This window comes from Lycium ferocissimum, chromosome 4 (assembly GCF_029784015.1).
Source record: "Lycium ferocissimum isolate CSIRO_LF1 chromosome 4, AGI_CSIRO_Lferr_CH_V1, whole genome shotgun sequence".
In the NCBI taxonomy this organism is placed as follows: domain Eukaryota; kingdom Viridiplantae; phylum Streptophyta; class Magnoliopsida; order Solanales; family Solanaceae; genus Lycium; species Lycium ferocissimum.
The window spans coordinates 26,447,541-26,473,221 of record NC_081345.1 but is presented as its reverse complement, the minus strand read 5'-3'; the positions used below and the strand labels follow the sequence as shown (position 1 = coordinate 26,473,221).

The 25,681-nt window shown below is 38.0% G+C and overlaps 3 protein-coding genes and 2 non-coding genes across 9 annotated transcripts; 2 read left to right on the top strand and 3 right to left on the bottom strand.

Moving 5' to 3' along the window:
- Nucleotides 1-216: 216 nt before the first annotated feature.
- LOC132052005 (protein WVD2-like 5) lies at nt 217-6,048 on the top strand. Of its 4 annotated transcripts, none has more exons than XM_059443325.1 (9): nt 217-240; nt 1,283-1,574; nt 1,658-1,930; nt 2,021-2,085; nt 2,228-2,299; nt 2,405-2,507; nt 2,608-2,679; nt 2,781-2,891; nt 5,192-6,048. In XM_059443325.1, exons 2-9 carry the CDS (start codon nt 1,317-1,319, stop codon nt 5,657-5,659), a joined length of 1,422 nt encoding a protein of 473 aa, XP_059299308.1. In that variant the 5' UTR covers nt 217-240; nt 1,283-1,316; the 3' UTR covers nt 5,660-6,048. The 4 variants fall into 4 exon arrangements, with proteins under 4 accessions (XP_059299308.1, XP_059299310.1, XP_059299307.1 ...); XM_059443327.1 differs by lacking the exon at nt 217-240 and adding an exon at nt 263-596 and having other exon boundaries at nt 2,408-2,507; XM_059443324.1 differs by lacking the exon at nt 217-240 and adding an exon at nt 263-596.
- A 1,313-nt stretch (nt 6,049-7,361) lies between these two features.
- On the bottom strand, nt 7,362-7,433 carry TRNAE-UUC (transfer RNA glutamic acid (anticodon UUC)). The gene has a single exon. It is a non-coding gene; the product is annotated as a tRNA-Glu (tRNA).
- Nucleotides 7,434-8,047: 614 nt separating this feature from the next.
- LOC132052003 (EIN3-binding F-box protein 1-like) lies at nt 8,048-11,778 on the bottom strand. 2 transcript variants are annotated; one of them, XM_059443323.1, is made up of 3 exons: nt 11,700-11,778; nt 11,331-11,388; nt 8,048-10,638 (listed from the first exon to the last, which is right to left on the bottom strand). In XM_059443323.1, the coding sequence occupies exons 2-3, from the start codon at nt 11,353-11,355 to the stop codon at nt 8,726-8,728; spliced, it is 1,938 nt and encodes a 645-aa protein (XP_059299306.1). In that variant the 5' UTR covers nt 11,356-11,388; nt 11,700-11,778; the 3' UTR covers nt 8,048-8,725. The 2 variants fall into 2 exon arrangements, with proteins under 2 accessions (XP_059299306.1, XP_059299305.1); XM_059443322.1 differs by lacking the exon at nt 11,700-11,778 and having other exon boundaries at nt 11,331-11,687.
- Nucleotides 11,779-13,434: 1,656 nt separating this feature from the next.
- LOC132052002 (uncharacterized) lies at nt 13,435-23,672 on the bottom strand. The gene is made up of 6 exons (XM_059443321.1): nt 23,574-23,672; nt 22,110-22,195; nt 15,100-15,361; nt 14,255-14,342; nt 13,875-13,941; nt 13,435-13,791 (listed from the first exon to the last, which is right to left on the bottom strand). Exons 2-6 carry the CDS (start codon nt 22,152-22,154, stop codon nt 13,738-13,740), a joined length of 516 nt encoding a protein of 171 aa, XP_059299304.1. The 5' UTR covers nt 22,155-22,195; nt 23,574-23,672; the 3' UTR covers nt 13,435-13,737.
- A 1,565-nt stretch (nt 23,673-25,237) lies between these two features.
- Nucleotides 25,238-25,310, top strand: TRNAR-CCU (transfer RNA arginine (anticodon CCU)). Its single transcript has one exon. It is a non-coding gene; the product is annotated as a tRNA-Arg (tRNA).
- Nucleotides 25,311-25,681: the final 371 nt, after the last annotated feature.

The window sequence follows — 25,681 nt, the reverse complement described above, 5'->3', positions numbered from 1 at the left end:
CAAAGTTATATTTCAAATTTGAAAAACCGCTTATATCAATATAACGTGTTTATTTTTCACTTTTGAAGCTTTATTTAAGTACATTTAAAATCCAAGTTAAGAAAGAATAATATTTAATTGTGAGCCCTTTGATATGACCAGGTAAGCAAAGACTAATTGAGATTGTCCCCGTGATCATGGGTCTGATAGTGTACATGCCTTTCTTTCTAAAAACTGTATCTCCCTATCCTTAAATTTAAGGTGATCTCTCTCTCTCTTATCAGACAGTGACCTGGAATAGATTTGAATACTTCTGTCACATAGAACTACTAAAATAAATTGAAAAAAACCATCCCCAACACACACACACACACTAGCAAAACCGTCCCCCCCTCTCTCTATTCTTGTGTTGAAATGAAGTGAAAATTTAGAGAAACCCCATCTTCAAAGTTCACAACTTTTCAATTCAAAGTTCAAGAAAAACCATATTTAGAGTAGTTACATTTCCTTAAATTCAGATTCTTGTTTGTTTTGCAAGTGTTTTTCTTTTCTTTCACAAGATTGTCTCAGATCCCTTGTGGATTTCATGGGTTTGTGATCTTTTTAAGGTTGTTTAGGTAAGTATACACATTCAGTAGCAACAGCATTTGTTTTGGTTTGTAGTTATGTAACTATGTGTTCTTATATGTTAGTGCATTATTAGTATCTTGTGGGAATTAGCTCTGTGAAAATGGGGTTTTGTGTTTTTGGGGTTTGAATTGTAGAGTGAATCTTGGATTGAGTAAAAGATTGGATCTTTTTTGTGGGTTTAGAGATCTAGTAGAGTAAGTGTCGGTTTGCTGATTTTGTCGTCTTCTGGTACTGTATTTGGATTTGGTTTTTGAGTTCTTTGTAATGAACTTGAATAGAGCGGAATGGATACATAAGATTCATATCTAGGCCCCAACTAATTTGGATTTGAGCCATAGTTGATGGATAATTTTGATTTTTAGGGTGCTTTTAACTTGTTTCTAAGTTCAGTAGAAATGGTATTGACTTGCTCACTGAGAGAATCAGTAAGGTATTGTGTATGGTTAGTTTGTTTGAAGACCAAAAATTGAAATAGTAGTGGTTGTCAGTTGTCACTTGTCATAGATGAGAGTTTGTAGTTTCCTGAAACTTGAATTTTCAAAGTTAGAGTTTTTTGTAGTTGTAGCATTGCTTTGGTAATCCGTTATCTACAATTTGTTTTGTGCTGGATTTGGTGTTTTCTCGAGAATGAGACTATTTCTTTAGAGCTTATTATTGGGGTGCTGCCTTGTAGGATTTTGGTTGGAAATTTGGAAACTTTATAGAGCATGATGGATGTTGTTAACAACATAGCTGTTTCTGGAAATGGGTTGGGCTTTGGAAATGGAGTTCACCAACTTCCAGAAGGTGTTGCTGGCATACCCAATGGGATGATGCCTCATGCAAGTTCCAGTAATGAAGAACTGGGGAGGAGTTTCCAGAGCACTGTCGTATTGACTGATAGTGAAACAGTTGGATCTTCTGTCCAAGAAGTCAGTAATGAAACTACGATAACCGTAGAAAGCAATGCTGGTGTCAGTTCTGAGGTAAGGAAGTTTATTCCGCTACTTTTTTAACTTACTCAGGACATTTTGACACCACAGTTAGGTAATCACTTATTTACTTACAGGAACATCAAGCAAAAGAATCTGATGAGGGGACGAACAGTAAAGAGCAAAAGACTCCAGTTAGGGCAAGGAATATTAAGAATTCAAGCCCCAAAAATGGTGCAGCCAAGAAAAGTAAAGATGGAAAAGATTTATCGAGCAGTACCCTTGCCTCCAAATCACGTCCTAAACAGCCATCTTCGATTGATGCAAAGGGTAAATCATTCAGTGACAAGAAAACTGCTGAGTACTATTCAAAACCTGCATTGCCTCATCTAAATGTTAATTGTGCTAAGGTAAATGTCTTAGTTATAATTCAATATTGCTGCTTCATATGCTTCTGTTCATTGTTATCAGTATCATATTCCTTTTCTGCTGTCTTCTAGCAGCAACCTGGTCACGCTGAAGTAGCATCACCATCTCCAAGTGCTGCACAGTCTGAAGGCCTTAAGTATGTCCGATTGCTCTTGTATTTTCTTACCTGTTGCATGGACTCCTATGATGGCTATACTGAGAATGTTTTCAAAAAATGCCAAACAATTAATGATAACTTTTTCTCCTGTGGTTTGTGAACTATAATTTTGTTGCTGCAGGGAAAAAACTAAAGTGATGCCTTTGAAGAAAGTACCGCCTAATAAAGCTGATGGAAGTGCAGAGTCATCCTCGTATCCTATATGTGTTTTTTTTTTTCTCTTCACTCCTTTGATCTGGAGTTCTTATTTCTATTAGCATAATAGAAATCTTTCAGTTTATCCTTGATCACTTTATAGCAGTCCTACTGCTGCATCAGATGCCAAACCTCGCAAAGTAGGTGCTCTTCCGACTTACAATATCAGTTTCAAGTGTGATGAAAGAGCTGAGAAAAGGAAAGAGGTTAGCCCTCTGCTTGCATCACTGAAGCTTATAATATTTGCTTGATTGTCTTGCACCGTGAAGTCAACTTAAGAACATTTGTCTTGTGGCATTTGGACAGTTTTACTCCAAGCTTGAAGAAAAAATCCATGCACAGGAAGTTGAGAAGAATAATATACAAGCCAAGACAAAGGTGTTGTGACTTCTGCTTCTGGATCTTCTCGGTGTAAAACATTTCTTGTTGTAGGGTTCTCTTGTAGCATTCCCATTTATTTTCTTTCATTTCTCGTACAGGAAACTCAGGAAGCTGAGATCAAAATGCTAAGGAAGAGCTTGAAATTTAAAGCAACTCCCATGCCAAGCTTCTATCAGGAACCTGCACCTCCAAAGGTGGAGTTGAAGAAGGTAATTTTGTGCTGTGTTGTATGTTAAGATGCCAAGAAATACAATCTTATACTGTGTAAAACAACTATTGCTATTCTTAGACATAGTATGCTGAATGTTTAGTGGTTCATTGGCTCAAAATGATTTTGTTACTGATCCTTTTAGCGCCGAATAGTTGATATTTTGGATTTAAGTAATAAATTTCATTTGTTTTAACCTGAAAACGTGTGATGATACATATATTAAAAATTGAAATATATTTGGTGGCGGGTAATGTGGAGCACTGCTTAACTTTTGTTTTTTGTGAAGCTCTAAATATTGTAAATGAGTTAGGTTCAAGTTCATACTTAAACTGATTTTTCGAATGCTTTCAACTTGGCATTTAAACTGCATGCTCCGTCAAAATGTGATGAACTATTGAACTACGAAGAAAGAAATTGCAGTACTACTGAGATCTGAAAAGAAAACCTTAGCTACCAATTGTTAAACTGGATATAGCTTGGTAGAGTCGGGAGTTCAGTGTCTTGATACATTTATGTGGAGATTGACTTAATTGGGTAAAGCTAGTGGATTTCATCACCATTTCTTGTGATATCACAAGTGCTTGGCATGATCAAGAAAAAGAAGTGCATAATAAACTTGTCTCTAGTTGAAGTTCCAGCATAATGTGACTCTACTTTTTGATGCATAACTGATGTGGCTGATCTCTGAGTGAATTTTCAACAAGTATAAAATCTGAAGAATATAGAACCAGAATTGTAAGATATGATTCTGGTGCTTAAGAAAGAAACAATAGATGCTTTGATGGAAAATCAACTCCCGCCAGTTCTTTGAATTGATAAACCAGTAAACAGTGTTGATAACTTTTTGGATTTTGTTGGCTCCTTGACTCTTATTTAGCAGATATGAGACTTCTTTTTGCTCATCAATCTAGCTTCATGTGTTTGAAGCTTAGGTTTCTCTCTGTAACTTTGTCTACTTGATGCCTTTTCTAATAGTTTAAAACCCAAAAAAAAAAAAAAAAGAAAAGGATATGAGTCTGGTGCAGAGATTCATGATACTGGAAGTCCTGTCAACCATTTTCCTTGGCCCAAACCAACCAATGAGAGATCTACAATGCCTCATAAGGTGCCATCTAAATGCTGGACTAGTGACTATTATTGTAAGCAAGCTCAGGGAGAGGCCAATGTTTGTCCAGTGGATAAGCGTGATAGCACTGTGAAGAGCACACCTGTGGTTCTTGACAGTTCATCGTAGACTAGATGAAGAGCACATCTGTGGTTCTTGACAGTTCATCGTAGACTAGATATATTCCTGATTCAGTAAATCTTAGACTAGGTAATTGGCCCGTTACTTATTTTCACTTGAAAGCACTCTCTTTCGTGCTATATACACTACAAGACGTCCTTAATCACCATAACAACCATAAATTGGAGTGCCTCCATCTATTCTACTTAAGATCAGTTAATGTTAAAGGGTCAACTAGGCAAGCTATGGTCAAAGCTAGCTTTTATAAGCAGGTGGTATAAGAAGATTTAGGAGCTCCCGTCACACTATTGAGTTGGCAAAGAAATGGAGTTGGGAAACTAGACAGTATGAGGAAATGTTTCTATTGGGTATCGGAGATTTTCTCTCCAAAATGTTAAGCAAAAGTTATGTGTTCTGAAGGGAAATTCAGGCATATACATCTACATCTGCCCCTATTTATTGTGTGCAATGTATATTCTATATCTGTACATATGTAAATACACCAAGGCGTGTAGCATGCACTCGTTTAGGGGTATGTATCGCACTGTGATGTATGTAAGTAATTGGTACAGTACGACATACATGCAGTTTTTTGCTAATTGTCAGTGTAAATAATAATCCATGTCAGTATTTCAAGATAAATGAAGGATTCATGTAACACAGAAAGGGATAATTGTACAGACATATGATTCTGGTCAGAATTGGCAGTAATGACATTTATATTTCGTAATATTATGTTTTTGAGTAGATTGGCTGCATCTTATTGATTAAATTCTATTAGTCTGAACACTCATGAAAGATCAGAAAACTCAACTGCTGGGATCTTACTGCAAAGATATAAAGAGATCGTTGTAACCTCTAAAAGAAAAAAGAAGTTTTTCTGCTTTTCATGGCTTACTACAATTTAGACATGACATGCTTTTATCCAGCAAAATTTGCTTTCTTATTTTCTTACGAGTTTTGTACATGTACAGCTGAAGCCCCTATTGAAGTAATTTATTCATGTTTATTTTGAAATCTAAAAGTTATGTGGTGTTTCTCTAACACCTTCTGCTGCTATCTTATGATTTTAGATTCCGCCAACGAGAGCTAAATCCCCCAAACTTGGGAGGAGAAAGAGCTCTCCCACCAAAGAAAGAAGCAATGAGAGTGTGATGCGCCCAGGTAGATTAAGCTTGGACGAAAATGCATCTCAAAATAACCCCGTCAAAGGCCATTCTCCTCTCAATGTTAAGAAGCCTCAAAGGAAGTCACTTCCAAAGCTTCCATCTGAGAAAACCAACTTATCCAATGAAACAAAAAAGACTTCCATTCGCAAATCTAGCTTACCCAAGGAACCAACTGAAGCTAATGCTTTACCCAAGGAAACGAGTGAAGTGTCTTCTCAACCAAACAACCAACACGAGCAAACTACTGAACATGTTGCAGTTGGTCAAGAGTCTGAAGTTGTATCAGCTGTTGAACTGAGCCAGACCGAGACTGGTGTTGAAGCTCAAATAGAGGCTAATCTGGTGCAGGAACGCATTTCAATTGAGCACTAGAAGCAACTACTGAAGTTGAATATATACTTATGGAGCAATCTGCAAAGGTATGAATAAGATTTGGTTTTATTTGAGAAGTGAATGCACTTGATATTGTACTAGGCAAACATCACCATTTTGTCAATAGTCAGCAGCAAGGTTGAATTTCTAGTGTTCTATCTTCTTGTGGTCATCAGAAATGCAGGCTACTTGCCTCTGTCATCTAATGTTGAGTAGCCAGAAATCCTTGAGAATTTTGTCTTTTCTATTAGTCCAATATCCAAGTACTTTGCAGTTGCAGAAAACTTGGGACAGTTTGGGCATGTACTGGCTGCTGAAACTTTTCTGTTGAACCAAATGGTTGTTGTTTGTTTATTGAGGTGTACTTATAAATTACATACCTTACATGATGCTTTAGCTTTAACTTTGTTTATGTATTATGAAATTACTATTCCCCTCTTTTCCCCCCTTGCATTCTGTGGAGTCATCAATTGTATCTTCTACTTTACCAAAGCATTTTGTAGTATGAAGGTCTAAGTGATTGCCTTGATTTTGAGGCATTTCCACATCAGTGGGTTCTCTTTATTCAATGTTCAGCTAATTGCAAAACCATAGATTTAGTCATGGAATTGATTGGCTTATTACATACTGTCTTCCATCTTGTATGCAAATTCCTCTGACACCTCTCAATGGAAATATATTAATCTAAAGTTGAGTTAATAAGTCAAATTTTTTAATGTGGTTTCAAAAAGGTTAATTAACACAATTTTTTGAAGCTTATGTTGATGAATATGTGTTTTCATAACCTAAATAAGTACCCAGGGAAAACAAAAAGGTAAAAGGTCAAAATAACCTCCCTCTTTTTTCTTTTTTTCCTTGTGATTTGTCTAATGCTATATGTTTTCAATTTTACTCCATATCCACGAGGTCATGAAATAAAAGTATAGTCTTAACTCGCCTAAAGGTGCCACGTTAATGTTCTGCTGATTCAACCTGTAAACAGTTATCAACACTCAACAGGGAATTGAAAAGGTTACAATTTACAAATGTAAGGTGTTAAGAGAAATATGCATAAACTTAATAGGTGAGAAAAGAATTTTCTATTCAAGATTGCATCATATATGGTGTTCTTGTTCATATACAGGAAGATGTTAATGTGAAAGATAGTAGCTAAGAACAAGAAGAATTCCTTTTTTGTTAATAACTGAGCAATTCTCCAGAATCAGTGGTGCATAATTTGAGATTTGGTGATCGGAAGAAAAAAAAGTCAACTTTTTTTGTTCAAGAAGTGGTATAGGGCTCATAAGGGGTAAATTAATGAATATTAAATTCTGAACTCATAATTTCATAAGCATAAATGAATTTAGTACTACAAATCTTAAAGGTTGAATAATGGGTGTAGACGAAGCCAATGTATGCATGACGTGTTTATATATTCAATTATTACTTAATCATGGTTAATTAATGTATACAATCATTTAACCACAGTAAGTTGCATTGGTATGGAGTAAACGCCCGGTGTGGATAAGTATTAATCCCACATACATATTAAGGACATCTCTAACCTAAAAAAAAAAAAAATATACTCTAATTTAAAAAAAAAAAAAGACATCCTTTTAATATATTGGGACAGTATATTGTTGGTGTCTGGTGACATTTGTTGTTTCAATATAACGATTTTCCTCTTTTCTGGAAGAAAAAAAAAAAGATGCACAAATATAATTTCCGTTACCGGGAATCGAACCCGGGTCTCCTGGGTGAAAGCCAGATATCCTAACCGCTGGACGATAACGGATTTATTATCTTTTCTGTGACACAAATTACTAGTAGTTCAAAGTTAAAGGGGAAAACAACTAGTCGAGTAGCACTTATTTTCTAAAAAAGTACTACGTACCTCTTTAACTATATCAGGTTAAATAAAATACAACTAAATGTAATTATTTATAATGAGTAAAATCAGTATATTAAAAAAATTAAGACAAATAATCTTCTAAAATAAGTTCATATACAGATAGATAAATTTATCAGATCATTTTAAAATAGATTTTGATGTAATTATTTATAATAAACGAAATCGGTAATCTGAAAAGTAAGACAAATAACCTTCTACAATAAGTTAAACTGTTCCAATGATGTAGAATTTTCATCAAAATATCCGTGAATATAAGTTAAATACATTAATAAATCATAAATGCTACAATAACTACTCTTTTGTAGTAGAGATCACGTGATAAGATTATTGTCAGCAACTACTAAAAGGAGGAATAAAGGAAGAAAAAAGAAGCAGCAAACATGGTAAACGTTACCTTATAGGCGTAGAGTTAATTTAAGGAATTAGAGATCCATAGCAGGATAAAACAATAGTGGTAAGGTTTTAAAATAATGAGAATATCTGCAGATGACACATACTGCCAGAATTATAATCAGATATTTTTTTTTTTCATTTTCCATTGATATTTTTATACTAAGAAGACATAAAATACGTAGGTTGCATACTAGCAAGGGGCAGTTCATGAACAAGAGAGGCCTGCAAAACTAGAGCTTGGTGAAAAGAAAAAACAACCCAAAGGGTTGTAATAGCCAAAGCCCACGAACACGAGGCACTAAACCATAGAACTGCCACAAGCAACCTTACAGACGATTCAAGAGCCTGACACGACCAAACCATCACAAGCAGAACACTAACATTGAACATCATGGAAGACTGGTAAAAACTTAAAGAGACTATATTTCTGAAAAAAAGGTTCTATTGTAGCACGATTTGCTAATCGATGGAAGGGTAGAAGCTAAAAACTACTGGTAAAGGGAGCTAGGACCATATATGAGCTCTCTCCATCCAAAAACCCAGCATATGTATTCTCAGAGAAGTATGACTGGAAGAATAGGATCGGACTTCCCATTAAACGGGAGCCAAAAATCCTGATAACAGCTTCATTGTAGAAGATGCAAAAAAAGACCCAGCCATATTCACCGGAAAAAGTAGCCAGGATACTGGAACAGAAGGAGACTCGAGATGCTGGACCAGAAAACTGCATACTGCAGCTACCAGAAGAAAGTATATCACACGGATTCTCAGTCACAACCTGCTTAGGAAAGTATGTCACACCTCCAGAGTTGCTCTACAAGCACGTCAACAGTAATAGAGCTCATTCCGTGACAGTGCTGTATGTTCAATCCCTGAAGGTTCTGACCCAACTCATGCAAGAAAGGTAAGCTTTTGTCCGATACCAAATGGCAACCGGACAGTGAGAGGACCCGCAAACTGAGCTGTACAGCACCGGCCAAAGTTGCAATCCCTGAATCGGTGATTCCACACTTTGAAACATCGAGTTCATCAAGCAACCAGCAAGATTTTGAAATTTCTAGCAAGGTTGCATCAGTAACTTGTCTGCAACCATCTGTGATCAGAGACTCCAGAGTTCCCCCGTGCAGCTCAGCTATGGCTGAAACTGATTTGTCAGTAACATTGACACATCCGCTTAAATTCACCTCCACCAAACTAGCTAGACAGCTCTGAACAAGAGGGAAGAGCCCCTCATCGGTTATACCAAGAAGCCCACTCAGCTCCAGATGAGTCAGTTTTGGACACAGTTTACCTACTATGGCAACAGTAGCATTGCCTACTCCAGGGCAGTTGCGAATAGCCAAAGATTGCAGCGAGTTGCAAGGAGCCACTAACGGACATGCATAGGTATAGTCTTTCACACCAAAGCAGTTCACCAGGGAAAGAGCCTTCAGTTTCTTACCACAGTTCAAAAGTATACCAAAAAACCCAGCCTGGGTAATCCTGTGGCATTCCTCTAACTGAAGGTTCTCGAGTGAGACTGAAGCTTTGACGAAAGCAACCAATCCATTATCCAAAAGGACAGCGCATTTTTGGAGGCAAAACAGCTTCAGATTTGGGCAACCTTTACAGAGAGCTTCAAGACCCAAATCACTGACTCCATTGCAAGCACTTATTGTAAGGGACTTTAGCTTCTGCAAACCCTGACCATTGCCCATAACCCAGAAACCCCTCTCGTTTACGCTTTGAAGACCACCAAGAGCTAAGTCAGTCATTGCAATGCCATAATGTCCAATAACAGCAAGAGAAACGTCGCTGATGTTTAGCGCCTGGAGCTTTACTTTTGTTAAAGCATGACCAGCTGAAGAAAAGAGACCTGCAATTCCTTGATCCCCAATCAGTGGACAGTTTTTGACTGCAATAACCTTCAGGTTGGGGCAGTATTGACCGACAGCTAGGAGAGACTCATTCCCAATGTTTGAACAAGAATCTATTGTTAGAGAGGTCAGATTAGGGCAGTTCTTTGCAATATCCAACAAAGACTTGTCAGTAATTGCCGGGCATTGGCAAAGATCAAGCTTCTCTAACAGATGACACCCATGAGCAATCTCAGATAAGCCTTCATCACCAAGAGAAGACACATTCCACAAGGAAAGATCTCTGAGAGAAGGGGAACCTCGAGCGACAGCCTTGAGACCAGCATCGGTCACACCACGACAAGGGTTGTTTCCACGAATAGAGAGCTTTCCTAAACCTCCATGGCTTGCAGTTCCAATGGCAATAGCAGCAAGTCTGACATCTGTGGCTTTCTTGCCATCAAGGCACCTGGTAAGATATCCCTCTCCTTCAATATCTTGAGTTTCAGCCTCACCTTCTACACCATTAGATTCTGAAGACACATTGGGCTTGGATGCAAATGTTTCATCCCTGCGGATGCTGCTTAAAAGTGTAAGCCAGCGCTTGGAAACACAAGCACATGCACTTCTTTCTTGGCCACTGGAAAGACGTCTGAAAACCTCAAAGAGGCATTCATCAGGAAGGACTTCAATGGAAGGCTGCTTCTTCTGCTCAAAACTTTCACAAGTGGCAACAAAAGGGGCAGTGACCCGAATCCTCTTGCGAGAAGGAAAATATACATCCACATTTTTCTCAATTGATGAAAATGAGTTTTTGGGTTTTGGGTATGAAGCTCCGCAAGGGAAGAAAGCACCATTTCCTGGAAACCAGAAGATTGAAAACATCAGGCAAAGACCAGAAAAGAAATTACACAAACTTTTAGAGAAGTTTAGCCCACTTCACATGCAAGTCTGCTAAGATTCAGATCTAGAACAAACATGACAGCCATACATAATATACCCAAGACAAACTTATCCTTTAGATATCAAGATATACCCATCATGTTTCTTCATCACCATCATTTGAACAGATATTTGCCCTCAACAAATATAGCCACAAATATGTTCTTTCTGGACTAAACACCACATAGATTTAGCAAGAGTAACATGTAAAAGGTTTCAACATTCTGATCCATCGGCCAAACAGATCTACCTAGTCACGATTACTCTAGTCTTCCATTCATAGAAACATTTTCAACAGAGACAACTAATTTAGTTACAGAGAAATATGCACATGCTAACTTTCTTTCAATATTTACTTACTCACAAGTCTTCTTAAAGATAAAGAACACACTTAAATGATAGGGCTTCAATCAAGTGGCAAAGATCTAAATAGAAACTAAAGCACAATCCTACACCTCTATTTTTAGAAATGACAAAATTTCTCATCAGCTACTCAATCAATCACAGAAACCAATTAATGCAAAATCAAGAAACCCACAAGTTTGAAAGAGATAAAATTAAGATAAAGACATGAGCTTTAAGCAAAAACATGAAAAAATCAAGAACATACCAGTATAATCAATGACTTTACACATGGGTACGGTTGAAAACCACTAGGGATGTAATATCTGCACCTAACAAGCCCAAAAAAACCCTCTATTGAGAGCCAAAAAAGACAGATTAACCAAAAGAAAGATTATTAATAGAGCTTGAAATACTGTATGCATCAAAAAATTGGCAAGAAAGGGGTCATAGGGCTAAAAAAGGGTGGATGTGAATATGTGATACAAAGGTAATATATGTGTATTTAAGTGGTTTCCTATGTAGTATATGTATTTTGTGAATGTGGGGTCAAAGCTTCTTGAAGAAAAAACTTTATTTTTGCCATGTATGATTGTGAAAGAGAGATGCTAGGAAAGAGAGAAGAAAGGGTACATACAGATGCAATGAACCATAACTGTAGCATTGGAAGTTATGTTCAATGTTTCTTCCAGGTATGGTCAGCCTAGCTTAGTGTTCACACTTCACATGATTATGAAAAAAGAATACATTTCACATGATTATGAAAAAAGAATATTCTATGAATGTCCCACTTCAACTGTTACACCAAACACTCTACATTTTATAAATGTAATGTAACTTTACCGCGTTAAGGAAGTAAATGAAAAAATATATTTGACCTGACTCTTGATAGTTCATAGTTTCACCTACTCCATTAGTTGCTAAATCACATTACTTGGTGAATAATATTTTCTCTAATTTTCATAAAATTAGACTTGAGGGTGATTCGTTACAAGTCGTGAGGTGGATCAGAATGCCAACTTACTCTAATAGTTTTCTATAGTCAGTGAACTTTTGCAAAATCTTTTTTTTCCTCATATCATAACATGATTCGATTCAATTCCGGAACTCAAATTGTATTCTTTTCAGTTACAAAACAGTTCACTTAAGAGATTGATTTTGCTAGTAATTTTACACTCTTCCATTCCTTTCAAACATGACTCTTCTAGATTAGAAACAGGTTAGTGGGCTATTTGATAGGCCAAGATAGAGAAAGGATGTCACTGGTAGTATACTTGGTGCATGGTATAGGGTAGGATATCTCAAAGACTAATTTTTTGTACCGTGTTTGGTAGGAGGTATAAATTTATACCTCCTACCAAACATGTCATCTGGGGGATGGGATAAAATAATCCCAAAAAATGGAATAAATTAGTCCCAGGATTATAATCCCGCGATAATTTTGGCTACCTACCAAATGACCACTTAGTATTTAATTAACCATATCAAGTGGATGCTTTGGGGGTTGGTTACGCTACCACTATTGTTAAAATTAGATATTTTAAGTTCATTAAATCACAGGTTTTTTTTTTTTTTAAACCCCTCCCCCCAGGAGCTCTCTCCTTTGCTCCCTTGGTGACTCGAACTCGCAACCTTCGGTTTGAAAGTGGAGGGCACTAACCATCTGAGTAACCCCCTCTTGTCTTAAATCACAAGTTTCATTATCCTTTAGCTGGTATTTAACATAACGCTTAGTTCAGTAAATCACAAGTTTCATTATCCATTAACTGATAACATGGAAACCACCCCCCCACAGACCTAAAAAGGGAGAAGACACTTGCTGTCAAATTATGGTTTAAAGATTAAGAAAATGGCTTTTTCAGAAAGAAACGAAAAAATCACCAACAAAACTCTCTCGATTAATATTCAGTGGATATTTTAGTGGGGTCTTTGAAGGTGTTTCAAGGAACTTCAAGATTTATTAATATTTGATAATCAAGTTTAATCAGAATTGGGTAATCTATCTTTGTTCCATATATTTATTCAAGCAAATATAACTGAAGTTTACTTTTGCTGGTATACACATTGATTATTTAAGACTTATGAGAATGGGATCAATAAGTAATTGCCTAGAAATTTCTTTTTCTTTTTGCTTTCTTCATTGCCTGGACAAGTCTCTACTGTCTCTATTTCCTCTACAATTCCAGCTCACCCATTTTTCCACTTGCTTCCTTATTTTTATCAGTAATAATGCAATTTGGATCATGAACTTGTATGTTTGTATATTAAAGCAGCATATGTTTAAACTTCAATCTTCTCCTAATAGCAAGAATATGGAGAGCATTTCCAAAATATGAAAAGAGGAAAAAGATATTACACTTGAACTGAGGATGTGCTGACAAACCTGACTGGATGTACAAGCACCTAAAAACAATTTATATTTATGAGAAGAGATCCAATTCTCTCCCCCATCAATGTATCTAATAACTACCAAGGCTCATTGTGTTTGAGTTTTGGCCTGCCTAACATGTATAAATTACTTTTTCTTGAGAACATAGTGTTTTTTTGTAACCAAAGTTCCATTTTCATCTCAATATACAGATACACATGGCTGTTTGAATTTTTTATGTCTTGGCTTCTGTAAAACTTGCAAAACACAATTTGCAGTTGCTGAGAATGATGAATTATGTGGCCACTTAATCATAAAGCCCCTCCTGTTTCCATACACCAACAAGAAAGTCTACCATTTCCTGATAATTAAAATGCAGAAAGTCAGCAACTAGCTACAAGAAATATGGAACGAAAAGCTATTTAAGCTAACTTGATGACCAACCGGTAGAGGGATTGCTTGAGGGAAAAGCTTATTGGTCCCTACCAACGTCTCGTAACTTGTATCTAAACTGCAATTTGTGATGGTAGAATAGACTTGTTAAAAATGCATATGTAAAGTTTAAGTAATACAGTAGTCTGCGATAGTTGAAAGCAGTAACACGATATTACTATTTCAAAAACCAAATTGTATCAGGTTTGTGTTGAAGGAATAAGACAACCCCTAGAAAACAGTTGCCAACAAAAAAAAAAACAAGCCAGATGGCTTGAAGTTTCAAAACTATGGCCTGCCGGTTTCTTCATTTTTCTTTCTTTCCAATGTTAATTTTTCCTTTTACTCAAAGAATCTTTATGTTTACCCTTCCAAACATGTAAGAAATTTACCTTAATTTGGGTTCTCGAACTGAAGCACGCTTCTGTGGTGTTTTATTTCCGCACCATTGTTCCCTTGTTTGATTCCAAAGAAGTAGACCTGCTCCAGGCAATGTTTAATTCAGTGATAACATAAAGGTAATACAGAGAGGAGTATTAAACTGGGCTAAAATGACAAAAACCAGCACAAGATCATGCTTTCAAGCTTGGTTATGCACTCTCCAATCTAAGCCTCAAATTACGCATGGGATTTCTGCAAAGCCCATAAGCCATTTCTTCTTCTTTTTTTTTTTTTTTTAACCCCTAGATAAGTAAAGCCATAAGCCATTTCTAGCAAAATGAAAGCTTATCAAGAACCCCAACCCTTTATAAGTAAAAGAAATAACAAAAACACAATCGTAGAGCTGATTTCACCGACATCAAGTGTTTATGAAATTTTAGGTCAATCCTAGGAAAATTTTTGAAGAAAAAGGAACTTTGGGAAGAAAATTCCAATACAAGGCCATTCTTTTGGCCATTCAATTGAAGTAGTTTGGCATGACCAACAAAAATTGATGCGGTCTGGCATGACCAACAAAAATTGAGGCAGTCTGGGGCCTCTAGGTGGGTCAAAGTTCAAGGGTTGCCCTTGAAAGCTTCAAGTCAAGAAATGTACTATCAGATAATTTTTTTCTTTTTTGGCAGTGCTCTCAGGAAAGTAAGGTTTATCTACCTTGCCTATTTGTCATCATGATTCTTGCCTCTGTATTTGCGTACAAATACTGAGACGCGGCTGATTCCATGCAGGTTTACTTGCTACTAGTAAACAATTAGGATGATTCACATCAAAATAAAAGGAGATAAAAGCATGCACTTGCCATGATTTACAAATTCCGTAGCGTTATTCGTGGTGACAGAGTTACTGTGAGGATCAAGGGCCTGATTTGATGTGCTAATTGATGAGATGCTTCCCTGGGAGGGAAATGTGCTATTCTCCATGTCGCTCACAGTAAAGCTCCTAGAGTCGTCGCTTGAACTAGTTTGCCTCAATCGTTTGCTCTCAACTTTTGGGCCTTTAGATGGCTTATCCGCTGAAACAACATGGGGAGAATTCCTACAGCATCCAAGACAACTTCTGCTCTGTTGCAACCAGGTTTATAACCATTGAAATTGATTAGTGGAGCAAAAAGTTTCAATAAAATAGTCCCAACATAATTCAACATTCTAAGTGGAATTCATTTCAAATCCACCATGTGGTCAGAGAAAGGTGTTTCCATACAACTGTTTTGAAAGGGCACTTGAACTGCCATGGCATGTCCATAAAGTAACTCATAATTAGAGAATAGTTGATTCAGCTGTAGATCCATTGAAAATTTAGAAATATAAGCTACAAATGACCATGAAGAAACCATTAGCACACCAATCAATAGTGATATATACGCGTTAAAATCCTGGAATCCATGCTTCCTCAAATAATCACAAACATTGAAAACTTTAAAATCCAGGTGCCAAAATCAAAGGAGCTAAGAGAACTGATAACAGCTTAGAATCTGTCAGGATTGATGAGACTAATACTTTTGCAGTCATGGAATGTTATACAAGTTCAATGCTGAAAATGGTAGGAAATCCTGAAAACTGGCCGAGGAGGATAATCTGGAAAATTATCGCTTCCCCCTAGAGCCTGCTTACTTGGATTACAAACGATGGTGGTGCTTGCCTTACTCACAACAACCCAAGATGCTTACTTTACTTGGGTTTTATGATTTGCAGTTGATGCCTTCTACGTGAAGAAGCTTATGAGTGAGTTGACACCTACTTCTCCACTGTCTGTTCTCCAGACAGTTATGATCTATGCTTCTGGGTAATTTTGGGATCCAATAAGTCATGCCAGGAAGTATCAAACAGGCCTTAAAAAGTCGGTACTGTCAGTCATCAGAAATGGGAAGTAGTCTTTACTTGAATGCAGTAACCAGTTGCATTTTCTGGAATATCTGGCTAGACAAAAACAGTAGATGTTTTTCTGGTAAAAAGGAGCATCTCGTATGTAAAATCTAGATGTTCGAAGAATTTATTTTTGTAGTGTAAAAAATGTTGTATCTGATATAGTTTCACTGATTTATGGATGTTTTGACTTTCTCTCTCCTCTCTCTTACCCCTTCTCCCCAACGGCAACTCCCACCCCACCCCACCCCCCACCCCCTCTCTCCTCCCACGGCAGTGAGCCACTCCGACCAGGTATACCTCTCTCTCTCTCCTCTCTTTGGCCGAAGAGCACCGGTGGCAGTGTTCCAGCCAGATCTCTCCCCTCCCCTCTTCTCTTCTCTTTGCTTTTTGCTTCTTGTTTTTTTCGTTTCTGCAACCGGAAACTCCTCTCCAGTAGGTTTCCGGTCGGTTCAGCGCAGGTACTCAATTTTTCCGGCGGTGAACAGTAATTTCGGCAGTGAACAGTAATCCCGGCGGCGAACAGGTTCTTTCACCTGGAGTTGGTACCTCCAGTGGCCCATAAAAATTAAAATTCTGTCCTTTAGCCTTGTTAATTTTTGGCCTGCTTTTCTTTGCCTCTTGACGTTACATTCTACCCTTTATTCCTCTTGCTTATAGTGCTATCATTCTTGGCATAGTGGCCCGACTTGCCTATAGTTTCTTGCTAACTTGTGCTTTAGTGTTTATTCCTATTTGTTTTAGATAAATATTTGAGTAGCTTAGATTTGCCTTAGTGGCTTTGGTGAGGGATGGTAGACTAGGGTCATGTTCTTGGTCGGGGACAGGGGCTAGAGTTAGGGGTGGTAAATGGGTTCAGGGAGCGTCTAGGTTGAGAGTAGGGTCCTGAAACATTGGGACTTTGATGGGGAAGTCGATAGAGCTAGTTAAGATTCTTAAGAAGAGGAGGATTAATATAGCTTGCGTCCAAGAAACCAAATGGGTAGGATCTAAAGCTAAGGATGCGGACGGGTATAAGTTATGGTTCTCGGGTAAGTCGATGTTTAGGAATGGTGTAGGCATTTTAGTAGATAGTGAGCTAAGGGACCAGGTGGTAGAGGTTAGGAGGGTAAATGATCGGATGATGGCGATTAAGTTGGTCGTGGAAGGGTTTACATTGAACATTATTAGTGCTTATGCGCCACAAGCAAGCTTGGATGAGGAGGAGAAGAGGCGTTTTTGGGAGGATTTAGATGAAGTGGTGGGAGGTACCGCCCACCGAGAAGTTATTCATTGGAGGAGATTTCAATGGACACATTGGGTCATCTGCGGGGGGCTATAATGATGAGCATGGTGGTTTTGGCTTCGCGGATAGGAATGGAGGAGGGGTCTCACTCCTGGATTTTGCAAAAGCTTTTGGATTGGTGGTAGCCAACTCGAGTTTTCCGAAGAGGAAGCAGCACCTGGTAACCTTCCGTAGTTCGATGGCTGCGACGCAGATAGACTTTTTGCTCCTTAGAAAAGAGGATAAAGGTCTTTGTAAAGACTGCAAGGTCATTCCGAGTGAGAACCTTACAACCCAGTATAAGCTCTTAGTGATCGATTTGGAGATTAAGAGGAAGAAGAAAAAGAGGGTCGTGGATGACCGGCAGAGGATCAGATGGGGGAGTCTGACTTCGTCTAGTGCCCAGGAGATGGAGGAGAGGTTGATGGCTATGGGGCCTTGGGAAAGTAGGGATGACACGAGCAGTATGTGGGATAGGACGGCCAATTGCATTAGGGAAGCAACTAGAGATGTACTGGGGGTCTCGAGAGGTCATCGTGGTGGGCACCGAGGGGACTAGTGGTGGAATGGAGAAGTCCAAGGGAAGGTGGAAGCAAAGAAGGGGGCGTATGCGAAGTTGATAGATAGCTAGGACGAGGAGGAAAAGCGGACGAATAGGGAAAGGTATAAGATTGCGAGAAAGGAAGCGAAGTTGGCAGTTTCGGCGGCAAAAACGCGGCGACTTTTGAATGCTATATGCGAACTAGAGGACAAAGGTGGGGATAAGAAGTTGTTCGGGCTAGCGAGGTAAAGGAGAGAAAGGCACGGGATGGATCGAGTAAAGTGTGTCAAGGTCGAGGATGGCAAAGTAGTGGAGGATGCTCGTTGAAGACGGAGATGGCGATCATACTTCCATAAACTCTTAAACGAAGAAAGTGACAGAGACATTGTGTTGGGAGATTTGGAGTACTCTGAGAGGCGTCACGATTTTGGGTATTGTAGGAGTATAAAGGTAGAGGAGGTTAAGGGAGTTGTTCGTAGGATGCGTAGAGTAAAGAGCGACCAGGGCCCGACGATCCCCCGGGATCCTGGAGAGTAAGCTGCTTAGGGCGGTAGTTCGGAGTTCGGGCCGAGTGGGTTATTTAATGTCATTTTTAAGACGATGAAGATGCCGAGGAATGGAGGTGGAGTACGATGGTTCCTTTGTACAAGAACATGGCGACATTCAAAGTTTCGCAACAACCATAGAGGTATCAGTGGCTAAGTCACGCTATGAAAGCGTGGGAAAGGGTGAGTGGAGATGAGGGTGAGAGAGAGGCGTGTCCATTTCGTAAAATCGGTTCGGATTCATGCCGGGCGCTTGAGTACGAGAAGCCATTCATTTTGTGAGAGATCGGTGGAGCGAAAGATAGGGAGAGGAAGAGAGACTTACACACGGTTTTCATCGACCTTGAAAAGGCTTACGACAAAGTGCCGAGAGGTTTTATGGAGATGCTTGGAGGTTAGAGGTGTACACATGGCGTACGTTAGGGCGATCGGGACATGTATAGGGGAGCCAAGACCAGGGTTAGGACAAGAGGAGGAGACTCGGAACACTTCCCCCGGTGGAGATGGGCCGCATCGTGGGATCGCCTTCTTAGCCCATTTTTATTTGCCTTGGTGATGGATGGTTTGACACGGCAAATTCAATTGAGGTGCCATGGCGCGTTATTCGCGATGACATAGTCTGATTGACGAGACCCACGACGGAGTGAATGCTGGGCGGAGGTTTGGAGACAAACTCGGAGTCTAAAGGGTTCAAGCGAGTAAGACCAAGACAAAGTACACGGAGTGCAAGTTCGGGACGAGAGACGCACGAGTCGGCGTGGAAGCGAGGCTTGGTACTGTGCCATCCAAAAAAAGGAAGTTTCGAAGTATCATGGGTCTATTATACAAGGAAATAGGGATATTGATGATGATGTCACCCATCGTATTGGTGCATGGTGGATAAAATGGAGGCTCGGCTTCTCAGAGGCGTCGCGTGTGATGTTAACGTGCCACCAAAGCTTGTAGGCAAGTTCTGACAAAGTGGTAGTGAGACCGACTTTGTTGTACGGGGTGGAGTGTTGGGCAGTCAAGATATCGCACATCCAGAAGATGAAAGTTGAGGAAATGAGAATGTTTCGATGGATGTGTAGGCACACCAGGCGAGATAGGATTAGGAATGTAAATATCCGAGACAAGGTGGGAGTGGCATCGGTGGAGGACAAGATACAGGAAGCGCGGCTGAAATGATTTGGGCATGTGAAGAGGAGAGACACAGATGCCCCAGTGCAGAGGTGTGAGAGGTTGGCCATGGACGGTTTCAGACCGAGGACATGACCTTAGATAGGAGGCTATGGAGGACTCAGATTAGGATAGAAGGCTAGTAGGTAGTCCCACGTATCCCGTCGTACTAGTAGTCGCAGTTTTGATCTTCATTTTCTTGTCCTTTGATTTGTGCAACTATATGTTATTCCTTGTACCACAATTATCGTATTTATTTGTGGTAGCTTCACGTTCTTCTTTTCTCGATCGTTTATCATGGCTTTTTCGCTTTCGTTAGTTTCATTTTCGTATTGCTTTGAATCGTTTGTGCTTATCCGACTTTTTCTCGTCATGTTTTCTCTTCGAGCCGAGGGTCTTTCGAAACACCTCTCTATCTTCCGAGACGGGGTAAGGTCTCGCGTACATTTTACCCTCCCTAGACCCCATATCAGGATTTCACCGGGTATGTTGTTGTTGTTGTTGATATAGTTTCACTGTTAGATCTATTCTATTCCTTCAATATCTAGAAGGCAAACAGCTTTTCTGTTGTACTCTTTTTGTACCTTCTTGGTACTCATTAATAAAATCCCCACATTATTCAAAGCGAATTAGCATTCAGCACAACGCCCTTTACTATCTTTAAGCTTCATGTACGCCAAGTCAGAAATTAAATCGACTGTATTGAACAAGTCATAATACCATAAAGGACAAAACTTGCTCTCCTTTAGGCCTATAAAAATTATGATTGCCTTATAAAGTTATGATAGAATGAAACATGGATCTAGCGGAACTGCAAACATCGTGCTGTAAGGGGAGTGCAACATTGTTGAAAGGAAGACTTGAGACCCCCCATAAAGTGGCTCCCCCATAATAATGTGAGACTATATTGATGTGGAAAGAGACAAAACGGGCCTCAAGAATAAATTGAATAAATCTTTATGGGCCATTTGAACAATCAACAAAATCTTTATGGACCATTTGACTTTAAGCTCAAACAGAATCCTGGACCTCTATCCTGTTATTCAGCTTGCTTCTCGAGGTCTACAGCATTCACCGGGTCTTTTTTTCCGATTACTACGGATTCAGTAGGTCATTTAGATTAATAGATGATATCATAAAAAGTGAAAAACTTTTCGATGTTAAGTACGACACTACAAGAAAGATGATAGAAATAATATGGCATAGCGACAGAATGTTAATTCAAATTTCTATGTTTCACCAATCTTCCAAATTTCCACATTTTCACTTTCTAAAACTTTTACTTCTTTATGGTTCTTAAATGTTCTAATTCCTTAACACTTGGTTGACAGCATGAAGTATGTGATAACTCCGATGATATTATAAATAGCAACAAACAATAATAATAGGGTACGCTCAATTATTGCTTTATCACATAGTGCACCTCCAAAAGGCTATAGCATATCAAGAGCATCTGGAGCACAGATATAAAGGGATGAGATGGCACAGCATATCACAGTTCCAGCAGGTAATTTGTCAGCTAAAAAAGGTTTATAATTGATCCGTGATAAAGGACATCTTCAAGGAGTAAAAAGCTGATTTTATAGGTTACTGATCATCTATGAAAGTATTTTAACTAATCTTTTATGTTAACTAGTTCATGTTTTAACTAATCTTTACTATCTCTCACAGAACACATTACCATAGATTTTAATGATACTTTAGATGATGCTTCATGATACTGTGTTCTTAAGTACTTACAATTAAGGAAGTGGATTAGCTCATCCCTGAAAACATTTCGCCTTGTGGTTCCAAATATTAGCTAAATCACTTAAAGCTTTTTTTAAAAGGTAAAACTTCAAGAGATTCATTAAAAAAACACCACCTTTCTCCAATCCCCAAATAAGGGGGGAGGGGGGGGGGGGGGGGGTAATGTGCCTTTACGGGTATCATTATGAATCTCAATACCCAAATGACTTCAAGGTAATCATCCTGAATGAGTCATCTTTGCATGAAAGGTAAAAAAAAGATTTTGCCACCAAATAATGGCTTCGAGAGAATCACTAAGTCCAATCCAGTTATGGGCTGCATCAGATAAGTTCTTATCAAAAAACACTATTGTTGGACCTGTTACTTAAACAGATTGAACTCGATATGCTTTTATTGATAAAGTACTGTTAATGGGATTATGCTGCTCAACAGCATATCGATTGAACTGGATATGCTGTTAAGCAGCATAATAAGATTAACAGTACTTTAACCGGTCAGGAGCGACCTGTTTGTATAAATAATTGATTATGGGCCATTTGCAACCTAATCTACCTTAGCCACACAAAAAGACTTAAGACTAGCACCTTAAAGCTAAAAGGAGAACGGTATCCTCAAATTTATCCAGGTCTAGAAAATGAATCCTTAATCTATTCTGCACCATATTAAGACAGGACAAAAGTAACCCCTTACATTACGAAGAGCTCTGCATTTTTCCTTCGATTTTTCCATCATCATATCAATAAGGGGTGGAAGATATTCTCCAAAATACCCCAAAACTGAACAAAAAGACTTCCTTTCAAAATACGCATTCATTTGAATCCATAAACAACACCTATTACACATGGCTACACGGAAAAAAAAAAAAACTGTAGCTGAATAAGAGGATATTTTTCATACGTAGCTCAACAAGAAAATTACACGAGGAATGTGTTCAATCAAGAAACTCCTCAACACCAAGCAAAGCATGAAAATAAAGGAAAAAGATAAAGGAACCAGCTATTTCTGTTTTATGCGCCATTTATTGATTGCTTAGCCTATAAGCAAGTACCTAGATCCAAATCACCAAAAAATAAAAATAAAAAAGTGAACTGCTGAAATTACATAGCTTTCCTAGTAAACTAAGAAAAGCATTCCTGAAGTATTAGTATTAAATTTACCAGTAACTCTTCACTCCTTGTCTCATTTTCTTTTATTTTCAATAATAACAAAGCTTTCCCTTTTTCTTTCCCACAGATTTAGGATTTAATTCAACGAGAACAGAATATATCCACTACTACCTTATGACCGTGATTACGATCTTAGCATAATATTATGCTAATTTTACTAAGCAGTTACAAATACTACTGAGCAGTGTAATTAGTTGTAACTGCAATTAGAAGTTAGTTAAGTTGTTAAGCTTTTAGACAGTTAGCTTATATCATAACTAACTGCTGAGATGATCACTGATCGTGCAGGGACTTAGCCAGCTGTATACAGCTGGCATATACATCTATATAAGTGAGTGTAACTTGATGTGTAAGATCAGATTTTGAGATATTTTCAATCAATGAAACAGTTCTCTCCTCTCTAGATTTGTTTTACTGTTTTTCCTTCTTTCAATTCATTCATCTCTCATGTTGATTGTTAGCTTTTCTCGTGGTATCAGAGCGGTTGATGTAGATCTGATTCTTCACAACATTGTGAATCAAAATCGAGCCAGGTTAACCATGGGAGATGTATCAGAAACCACAAATGGAACCACTAGTGATATTGATCACAATCATCCATTGCATATTCAATAATCAAATATTCCTGGAGTGCTTTACATGAATTCGACTTACAGGACCTGAAAATTATGCATTATGGAGTAGATCCGTGAAACTACCTTTTTTGGTGAAGAACGAGCCAAGCTATGTTAGCATAAATATATGCATACACTTTCACACACACAAACACATATATATGGTTGAAACCAAGGGCAGTAGGTGTAGCCACACGTGTTATACTACATAAGCCTCCTGCCCCGCTCCGAGAACAAAAACACAATAACAACAATTACGCCTCAATCCCAAACTCAACTTGGGGTCAGATATCGCTCCATTTAAGCTTGTCTCAAGCCACACGTATTAATTTTTAGCTCAGAAACAGATACAGGGGAAGAATCGAATTACTCACCCCATGCAAGCCAATATGCGAGAACTCCAAGAGGCAACTGCTCTACACAGTGGCATTTACAAGCAATTCTCTGGAAAATTTCGTCAAAGAACCAATGATTTCAACCTTTGGACCTCCAATATGGGGAGAAAACACATCCCCCACCTGCAGTAGAAGCTCAAAATAAGTGCAAAATTAACACTTTTTGTTCAGCTATTGACAGAATATATCAATCAACTATGTGTCAATCACATCAGTTAGGGTCGACTATATGAATCCTTCAGAATAATACTGTTCTATTCAGATCAATTTTATGCTATACATCCTACAAATAGCCAATAAGATGGGTATGCAGAAAAGCAACAAAAAGATTGTCTTTTTCTTTTAATTACCCAGTCTAGTAAATTTCTTTTAAAGAAAGAAAGAAAGAAAGAGAGTATTGGAGTTGAAACCAAACCTGCGTGAAAAAATGCCTAACAGGTTATGGGATGTGATTTTCTTGTCCTTTCTGTAATTCTTGATCTTTTGGGCCAATAAAAAAGCAGCTGAAAAACTAAAAATGGAAAGAAAAGAGAAACTCCTGGTGGGGTTTTATCTTCTCTTTCAGATATATTTATAGTTAAAATAATGGAGACAGGAAAAGGGGGCAGCCGTGTGCTGAGCTGCTGGTGCGGCCAATGGGCGGTCGTTTGGTACAAGGTATTAAGTGGGATATCCAGCAGTATTTGTGGGATTAATTTTATATCAAGCAAAGTATAAAATACATTCCAAACTTAAAAGATGAGATATTTCATCTTATTCCATTAGTCTTGAGATTATTTTATCTCATTTCCTGTATGGGATAAAGGATTAATTTTATACTAAGCAAAGTTAAAATACATTTCAAACTTAAAAGATGAGATATCCATCTTATCCCATTAGTCCTGGAATTATTTTATCCCATTTTCTGTATGGGATAAAGGATTAATTTTATACCAATCAAAGTATAAAATACATTCCAAACTTAAAAGATGAGATATCCCATCTTTCCCATTAGTCCTGAGATTATTTTATCCCATTTCCTGTATGGGATAAAGGATTAATTTTATACCAAGCAAAGTATAAAATACATTCCAAACTTAAAAGATGAGATATCCCATCTTATTTCATTAATCCTGGGATTATTTTATCCCATCTCTTGTGTAAATAAAGGATTAATTTTATACCAAACGACCATAAAATACATGGGTAATGGACTTAAAAGATGAGATATTATTTGTTTATTCCAATAGTCGACATTTTTTTATCTCATTTTTCCTTCTTGGGCTAAAGGATTAATTTTATAAATTATGCAAACTATAAAATACATTTTAAACTTAAAAGACGAGATATCCCATCAACCCCGGCATAAATTAAAAAAAAAATCACAAGACAAGGTATTTTATCCCATTTCTTTTGTTATGGATAAAGGATTAATTTTATACCAATCAAAGTATAAAATACATTCCAAACTTAAAAGATGAGATATTCCATCTTATTTCATTAATCCTAGGATTATTTTATGAAGAAATTATCAAAGTTATGGGATAAATTATGCTAAGTTATAGGCATAAGACCTACCAAACACCACCAAAGGTGTGGGTAATGGACCTGGCCTGTCCTTTGGCTCGTATTATTTATTTTATGGAATATGCAGACGACATAAAGCGCCTGTAGCTCAGTGGATAGAGCGTCTGTTTCCTAAGCAGAAAGTCGTAGGTTCGACCCCTACCTGGCGAGTTTTTAAAACCTTTTTCTCGTTTTGCTTTATGGGCAACTTCTGCGTCTATCATAAAACGTATCTAATAAAATTTGGGATTTCAAATACACGGTATATCAAGCTTCTAAAATTTAGCACATAATTAAAGACGACATAAAGCGCCTGTAGCTCAGTGGATAGAGCGACAAGTTTTGAAAGTCGTTTTAACGACCCCTACCTGGCGCGTTTTTAAAACCTTTTTCTCGTTTTGCTTTATGGGCAACTTCTGCGTCTATCATAAAACGTATCTAATAAAAATTTGGGAAAACTACACGGTATATCAAGCTTCTAAAATTTAGCACATAAGTAGCACTTCATCAAAAATGACAAATTTGGTAAATATTTTTAACAT

Bases quoted from the DNA above. Each gene is read 5' to 3' on its own strand.
- LOC132052005 (XM_059443325.1), top strand. From the start codon at position 1,317: ATGATGGATGTTGTTAACAACATAGCTGTTTCTGGAAATGGGTTGGGC. The intron at 2,086-2,227 runs GTATGTCCGATT...TTGTTGCTGCAG, and splicing joins GCACAGTCTGAAGGCCTTAA to GGAAAAAACTAAAGTGATGC. The intron at 2,300-2,404 runs GTATCCTATATG...ATCACTTTATAG, and splicing joins GGAAGTGCAGAGTCATCCTC to CAGTCCTACTGCTGCATCAG.
- LOC132052003 (XM_059443323.1), bottom strand. From the start codon at position 11,355: ATGTGTAAAGTCATTGATTATACTG. The intron at 10,639-11,330 runs GTATGTTCTTGA...TCTGGTTTCCAG, and splicing joins TAAAGTCATTGATTATACTG to GAAATGGTGCTTTCTTCCCT.
- LOC132052002 (XM_059443321.1), bottom strand. From the start codon at position 22,154: ATGATGATGGAAAAATCGAAGGAAAAATGCAGAGCTCTTCGTAAT. The intron at 15,362-22,109 runs GTAAGGGGTTAC...TGGTTGCAACAG, and splicing joins AATGCAGAGCTCTTCGTAAT to AGCAGAAGTTGTCTTGGATG. The intron at 13,792-13,874 runs GTTGGTCATCAA...TTTAATTATCAG, and splicing joins CTCAAGCAATCCCTCTACCG to GAAATGGTAGACTTTCTTGT.